The 8388-nt window shown below is 37.3% G+C and overlaps 1 protein-coding gene across 1 annotated transcript; it reads right to left on the bottom strand.

Annotated features, from left to right (window-relative positions):
- Window positions 1-2271: 2271 nt before the first annotated feature.
- Window positions 2272-7775, bottom strand: LOC105035169 (multiple organellar RNA editing factor 2, chloroplastic). Its single transcript, XM_010910618.2, has 4 exons — window positions 7268-7775; window positions 6824-6921; window positions 6542-6607; window positions 2272-2779 (listed from the first exon to the last, which is right to left on the bottom strand). The coding sequence occupies exons 1-4, from the start codon at window positions 7711-7713 to the stop codon at window positions 2637-2639; spliced, it is 753 nt and encodes a 250-aa protein (XP_010908920.1). The 5' UTR covers window positions 7714-7775; the 3' UTR covers window positions 2272-2636.
- Window positions 7776-8388: the final 613 nt, after the last annotated feature.

The following is an 8388-nucleotide window of genomic DNA, read 5'->3' as shown; positions in this document are numbered from 1 at the left end:
ATAGCAATAAATAGAAATTGTGCATAATACACATAAACCTCACCCCCAAAACTTAACTTAATTTAAATTAAATTAAATTAAATATATTTATTAATTTAATTTTCAAAACAATTGCTAATTTAAATCCTTGCAAAAGCAAATTGGTCTATTTTACTTCCTTTTTTTTTTTTTTTTCCAGTAAATAAGTGTTAGCAACTATTTTATAGGCTAGCAGATATTAGAATATTACCCATCCACTCTAGCATCTTTCTGTTCCAGCAGAAGCTTTAACTTGTAGAAAATCTTAAAATATTAGAAGATAAGTCATCCACTCTAGCATCTATTTTGCTTAAACCTTTTTCCTGCTCTTTTAGATGCATACCCGATTCACATAACTGTTAGGCGATGGTGAGGGAGGTGAAGAAAAGACGGAAAGCGTGCAGCACTAGAGAATTTTGCAATCGCTTTCTAGTTCCAGAAAATATACGGGGACCAGAATTGCAAGTTTCCAAATTTCTTTGCAAACAGTACGTAGTTCTGGTGTTCTTTTCCATTTATACTTCTTTTCCTCCATGTACAAAATTGAGAGCATGATGAACATTGCAAGAGGTATCATCTTGTTTATGCTTTGCTGTTAGGGATGAGCTGGATGATGGAATCGAGCCCGTCTGATTTTGTTGGTTTCCTGATGGATTTCAGTACATTTATAGAAATTTAATCACGTCAATCAGACGATTTGAGAATGCAGACCTTAGAGTCCAACTGACTAGACTAAAGTTGTTTTGAAGCAAGTATGAAGCCTACAAGTCACAATGCGGTCATATCACCCTTGATAGAGTAGACGATGCACTTTGGAAAATGTTACCGGAGCGAACTGCTATTTTTTTCATTAGGACCAATGAAATTCGCTGATCCGATAACATACAGTGTTTTCCTATTATTCTGAAAGTTTGTTTTCTTTTCATACCTTTCATGCTCTAGCTTAATCTCATCCGTGGTAGGAGATCCCCTCCCGGCCCTACAGTCGGAATGCACCTTGGATCAGCATCCTTTGAGCGAGATGGCCATCATGACTCGTTAGCATGTCGACTCTCCCAAAATGCTCCCCATAAGAGTAATATGTTCACTTCACAATTAATTATATACAGCAAGTCCCTGATGAAATCTGCTCATAATTATTTCATGTTGGACCTAACTTCAGAGGGCGCAATGGAGGGATGTTATTCAGTCCGAACCTCCTCTTTCTTTTTATTTTTCTTTTTTTTTTTTTCCTCCCGGCATTATGTATAGATGGGACACACAAAAACAATAAATAAATAAATAAGGAGGATTCGGGCTCAGGCCTATCAGTCGGGGTAATCTTTTTTGATAAAAATTGTGTCTGAGTCGATAATACTGCATTTCAGTTCTACTTTGCATATTCAAAGCTACAAAATTGCCGTTGGTCATGACTATAATATGTAGAAGCATGTTCTATATTATTCTTTCATGAGAATGAAACTTGGAACATTGGCCTGCTTTTCTCCCAATCATGGCACAGTGCCGATTACGTCAGATCCTCATAATTTACTCCACCTGAATCCTTCTAAGCACTTAATTTGTTGCATGCCATATCCTGGCCCCCGGAAGGTATGGAGAAAAATTGGTACTAGATATATCTGTTTGCAGCAGCAGGAAGAAATGTCATCGTCAACATTCTTCCAGCTGCTTGATCCATGAGATGTGAACCGTTCAAGTTCATGCTAATTATAATCAGAAACTTGGGTTCATTTTCACAAAGACAAATGCATGGGAAACCCTCAAATCATTCCCCAGAATCTTGAGAATATTTTGACGTAATTTTTGACCCATAGATGAGTGTATCGACCAAAATGGGCTTTGTTTTTGGGAAACAATTAACATTATAAGTTCTGCCAAAAAAATATTCAACATCATAAGTTCTGATATTTTAATCTAAGCTCAATTGGACAATCGTGCAACCGGGCAAACTCTCATTTGGATCGCCTTAATGTTTGAGCACACCAATATTTGCCGTCCAACCGTATCATACTACCAATACATAGTACAAAGGACGGACCAATACCTGATACACCTAACCAGTTTTGATATCGGATGCATGGGTACCATAATAGTGACCCAGAAATTTATGTCTTACCTCCACTGGTCCAGAAAGAGCTGCACTGAGAATGTTTGTTAAGGCTTAATCTATCATCGCTGAAGGAACCACGACAACTAGGCATTTTATACCGTCTACAGGGACAGGATGCCAGATAAATATTGCAACTATCCCAGTAGTCAAACCTCCAACTTATCAACATTACTAATTTAGTCCATTCTGTCAGTGATGTTGTTACACCATCATCACTTGCCAGATACAAATGAATGAAGACTTGGGCGACAATTAGAAACTCAGTAGTCATCAGAAAGTTTCAGCTAATTACACATTGAACAAGGCACAAAGACTAATGGTCCAGCAGCAGACAATTATCCATGGACAGGCAATTCAGATACACAAAGCATAGCATAAAGTCAGGGTGCATATCCATGTCCTACATATATTCTGACGCATTTCACCTGCTTTGATCACATTCAGAACTGGATGGTGAGTGTCCTCTTGACCCGGATCACATACAGCCAGACCTTCAGCCTCCAACCACTCACCGCTGATTCTCCCTCCGCCTCACATACCGGGTTCTGTCATTGTACCTGGGCCTATCTTGAGCTCTCTGAGGCACAGGCTCAACTCTCCTCTGTCTTTCTGGAGATCTTTGAACAATCTCTCCATTCACAAACAACTCAGCTGCATACACCAGAGTTACAAAACCAAAAGCAATGTAAATACAACAAACTCAAAATTAATATGATGTTCTAAAAATAATATGTTGGAAGTGAACTAAAATGTTAGAATCAATAGATAGCTGGAAGATAAACAATGATCAAACATGCAATATGCTTTAAGGCAATCAGCTCTGCTAAAGTAAACTGATGCATCTAACCCATGATCACATTTGCATGACAATAAACGGCCATCCTGCCGGCATGTGATGAAGCTAACATTCCTAAATGTTATCAAGGCAATAAAGAAAGCTTGGTTAAGATCATAACTGTCAAAGTTTAAAGGGCATGTAGTTACAATAGAAAATCCACTAAATTTTAAAGGCCATTTTATTTCACAACCCATTGATGTTTAGAATATAAGCATGTTTAGGGGAGAAAGCAGACCAGATCATCTGTTCTCGTATCCAATCTGTCTGAATACAAATACAAATTTGAGCATCTGACTAGTACTCTAGGGGTGTGTAACAAGCCGATGAAACCACGAACCTGAATCAAACTGGTCACTTAAGTCAGCCATTCTCCATAATCAGTTTGGTTTCATTTTGAAAAATAAACTGAAAAAAATCACGTTTTGTTTCAGTTTAGATTTTTTCAAAAATCAATCCTAACCATTAAAAAAAATGACCTATATATTTCCAATTTACAAAATAAGGTGCAAACACCAAGTGAAACCCATACAACTGTAAGCCCGCCAACCTAGTTTCCTTGTTTTAATATTCAACTCATACACATGTTAGCCCAGACATATTTACAATAGTGGTATGACAATTTACAATATATGTTTGAGGTTATATTGTAATCTGATCCAACCAAAACAAATGGCATTTCCTCAACCCGATAAACCAAATGGAATTTCTTGGTTTTGTTTTATTTGGTTTTTATACACCATCGATTTAGTTATGATTTTAGTTTTGCAAAACTGATCTAAATCGATTTGGATTCAATTCCACATCCAACAAAGAAAAATGGATACAGATGGAGATGGTCAACCATATGATCCATATCCGAATATATGATTCTAGTTGCAATCCTGTTTAGTCTTGCATAGCACTCATGATCTTTTAAGGGAAATAAGTGATATATTAAATATTAAATGCTATTAACTTGAGTACCTTCCACTTAGTAATATCTTTGATTTTGTGCTCATAAAGTTTAACTATCAAACATATATCCATATCTATATTCATACTTTCAATATCCAGATTGTATCCATATTCATTTAAAACAAATACAGATATAAATTTTTGCATCCAACTAGTATCCATATTCACATCTGTATTTGTCAAACAAAAACAAATATGGCTATGGATATATTGATATCCGCTCCATATCCAATCCATTTTCAGCGCCAAGTATATGTAATAGATTTGTGGATAAAACATGGTTTAGAACACACATAAAAGCAATTATAACTAATGTTTCCCATATTAATTTCATTTTATTGGGCACTACATCGACTGACATCATAAAAAATAAAACATCAAATAACAAATAACTCATCTATATATTAAAAATTAAAAAAAAGAAATTCATATAACAAAAGCACTTGGATATAGCCATTCTCAAACATTGAAATCATAGGCATGAGATTGCTAAAAGAGCCATTTCTTAATATGTGACATTAACATTGAAACCATTAAAATAAAGGAAAGTGGATCACATTGTTAATTCATGCAGCTGACAGAAAAAGAAATAATACCAACAGCATAGGTAAACATAAAATAATCGCATGAAGGAAATGACCAACTATTGGAAGTCACTATATGAATACACTTCAAGAAGCAAAATAAGCTTATAAGTTATGCAAATTATCTCTAGCTCATCAAGCATTAAATTTTGACCATAAAAATATTCCGGGTTGTGAATCAAGAAAAGAAATTCAGTAAGTACTCTACAAATCAGACAAGCAAACCAAGAACTATGCTTTGCACTCGGATGGAAACCTTAACACAAGGTCATTTTCCCCTCTCTCTTATGTTGAATTTAAAAACCTTCAAATGAATTTTAGTCTGGTGGTCAAATCCTTGTCTTCAACTTAAATTTAGATATTATCCTTCATTTTTTATCCCCTTCCTCCAACTTACTTGCCACCATTTCTGCATCTACAACTTCCATCCTCCAGTCCTTTCCACCATGCTGTTTTAACCCCCCAGGTATCATCTATTGTTTTCCATTTACCCCATGGAATCCACAGCAACCTTTATTCCAACATGAAAACTTCCTGTGCTTTCTGAAGAACAAAAGCCCCCATTTATTCTGCAATCATCACGTTGCTGATTCACATACCTAAGGAACTCATACAACAAATAAAACAACAACAGAACTGGCAGCAACATTTATATCTCATATTTACTAATCTCAACAGCATTGACTGCAACATTCAGGACTGTAAATTGTCTCATACATATGTTCCACTTTGCCAAGATGGACTAAACATGTATAACTTGTAGTCTGCAACTACCAAAAAACTATTCCATGAAATCTACACCAGTTCTTTTTATATACACCAAAAAAAAAAAAAAATCAAATGCAAGCTGTAGAATGCAAATATTCCAATGCTTATTCAGTATGCTGTTTGATGGAAATATGGAATTAGCATTTTATTAATTCACGTATCTCAAGAACTCAACTTATGCAAAGTATAAATTGCATTCATGTATCATCTTCACGAATCTGTAACTTCATTTAATCTGAATGCAGAACCATTAAAGAGATGGCTGGTATAAGTTCATTAGCATTCAAAGTTAGACATTGCCTCACTAGGTTCTTCTGCTTTGCCAAGACGGACTAGACACATATAAACTACTTCTGCAGTTATTTACAACTTTTTCGCAGAATATGAATATATATATATATATATATATATATATATATATATATATATATATATATATAATACTTCTTCCAAAATGCAATAAGAACAAACAAGAAATCTAGAACAGTTTCTACATCAGAACATCTGCCAATGCTATTCAAAATAATGGGTTCTAAAATTAACATGCATGTACTAATTTACATAACTCAGGCATTCAGATGACAGAATAAAATACAAAAATATATCAATGCAAATTGAAAGTAGTATTCATGTTTCATCTTCACTGATCTGCAACTTCATTTAATCTGAGTGCAGAGCCGTTGAAGAGACAGTTGATGTAAGTCCATCAGCATTCAGAGCCAGACATTGCCTTGTGAGGTTCCTATGCTTTGCTAAGATGGACTAGACATGAACAAACTGTTGTCTGCAGCTACCAAAAAATTTTTCCAGTGGAACACAATATATACACTAGCCTTCAGTTACAAATTACAATGCATCTAGTGATTTACACAACTCAGGCATTCAAATGACAACATAAAATATATAAATTTATGAATCAAAACTGAAAATAGCATTCATGTCTCATCTTCACTGATCCGCAACTTCATTTAAGTGAGTGCAGAACCGTTAAGAGACAGTTGATATAAGTCCATTAGCATTCAAAGCTAGACATTGCCACCGACGGCTCCTCCGCTTTGCCAAGATGGACTAAACAATAACAAATTATAGCAGGTAGTTATACAAAGGTGCACCGCAAGATTTTAACGCAGAACAGAACAAACAAGATATCAATCTGAAAATGAAAGCAAAATAGAGAAAACTGAAAGCTCGAATATAGTAAATTACAGCATCAAAGAAACCTAACCATTTGGTAAACAACAAAGTACTTCAGCATATATGACACCTTACCTCCATAGTCCTTGTTCTCAGGATCAACATAGGAATCAGGAAGCACAAACAGAACACCAGGAAGACCTGCAATTAAATTAGAAACACTTTCACTCAGATGGTGCAATGAAAAAGAATTAAAGTAGCAAGATTTCTACTCTAGCCAAACTCACATATCTCCCCACCCCCCCGGGGAAAATCATAACCACATAACTTCTAACCCAAAAAGATAAAAAAGTCACATCTTGTGACCTATAGGACAAAAGTCAGATATCATTAACTATAACAGAAAATGATGCAAACCTTCAAGCTTGTTTGATGTTTCTTCGTCAATTTCGCACCCAAACCCAAAGTAGCGCTCGCAAGACACATTATATATCCTCTTCTTAGCTTCCTCCTCGCTGGTTGTGCAGAAAAATAAACGGTAAGTAGATTCCAATTAGATGATAAATGACTTTCTAAATTTTAAATGGTCTTAAACAGGGCAATGAAAAAGAGCCACCAGATGAACGTAAAACAGCGACCTTGGCAACAGAAATTTTGCAGTATGCTAGAACAGACAACCCTCACCTTCGAGATCCAAATTTAACCCAGAAATTACTAAAAGTGAAAGGAAAAACGAAGAACTTCATCAAATTTATCAAAAGCGGGAGCAAAAAAGGATCATCTTTTAGCCATGTTTGCAGAAAAGAAATAAACTGCACGCCAAGAAAAAAGAAAAAGACAAAAAAAAAAAAAACGTGTTACCTTCCGACGACCTTAGCAAGGGTTTGAATGTAGCAGTCGATCATCTGCTGCTTGGTGGCCCCTTCGCCACCGGGCTTGTCCATGACAATGAGCCAGTGCTCGTAGTCGCACCCGGGGAACAGCGGCGCCATCTCCGTCGGCGGCCGGTCGCTGAACCCACCGCCTGATCCGGAGTTCAGCGGCGAGTACGCCGAGTCGCCGGGCCGCCGGGCCATGCACCGGATCGAGTTCACCCGGAAAGCCCCCGGCACCGCGAGCCGGACGGCCAGGCGGGAGAAGGTGGAAGGCGAGGGGCGGAGCCGGCCGAGGCCCGCGAAGGGGGAGGGGCGAAAGACGACGGACTGGGAGGAGGAGAGGAAGAAGCGCTTGGTAAGAGAGAGCGTGATGCGGGAGCCGGAAGATGATGATGAGGAGGCGAGGGATCGGGCCACGGCCGCGATCGCCATCGGGGCGGCGGAGGAGAGAAGGCCCAAACCTAATACTGTTGGAGAACGACGCGAGGGTTTTAGAGGGGTATTTATGGCGGAAGGAGCCCAAGACATGGGTATGTGCGATGCACGTGGACCCTATCCAGGGGAAAATGCATGTCTGAGGGCGGGGTGGGATATCCAGCTTTTTTTCGTTAGGGTTTGCGAGGAGGGCTATCCTATTCCTTTATAAAGCTCACAGACTTGAGTCCTCTTCTCTCAAAATGGTTTCTTATAAATTTCAATAATAAATTTAGACAATTTTTCTCCATTCCTTCTTTATTTTTCTTCCCTGCGGTTTCATTTCTATTTATTCCACCAAATAATTTTTTAATATTTAACTTATTTTTAAATTTCTTTTAGAATTGATGTTACGGAGCCTATTCCACATGTTGCATTTCAATTCAAGATGGCTGTGCAAGTATAAAGGATGGCACCAATTCACCCTCTGATATTTCCTTCTCTCTTTTTTGATAAGTTTGTATAAACTATTAAAGTTTCTAGCAGTAGAAACTTTGAAGCGGTTTTAATTTACTACGTTGCTTATTATGTATAGTTGGTAAGAAATGAATATGTTTTCCAAAATATGAGACAACGTGTGGTTGATTTTTACACAAGCTCATGACTTTCCTCGACATGCTATGTCACCCTCCA

The sequence above is a fragment of the Elaeis guineensis genome, chromosome 12, assembly GCF_000442705.2.
Source record: "Elaeis guineensis isolate ETL-2024a chromosome 12, EG11, whole genome shotgun sequence".
Classification (NCBI taxonomy): Eukaryota; Viridiplantae; Streptophyta; class Magnoliopsida; order Arecales; family Arecaceae; genus Elaeis; species Elaeis guineensis.
The sequence above is the reverse complement of the archived record's forward strand: the minus strand, read 5'-3'. Positions and strand labels throughout refer to the sequence as shown.

Bases quoted from the DNA above. Each gene is read 5' to 3' on its own strand.
- LOC105035169 (XM_010910618.2), bottom strand. From the start codon at position 7,713: ATGGCGATCGCGGCCGTGGCCCGATCCCTCGCCTCCTCATCATCATCT. The intron at 6,922-7,267 runs GTAACACGTTTT...CTGCACAACCAG, and splicing joins CTTGCTAAGGTCGTCGGAAG to CGAGGAGGAAGCTAAGAAGA. The intron at 6,608-6,823 runs GTTTGCATCATT...ATTTAATTGCAG, and splicing joins AACATCAAACAAGCTTGAAG to GTCTTCCTGGTGTTCTGTTT.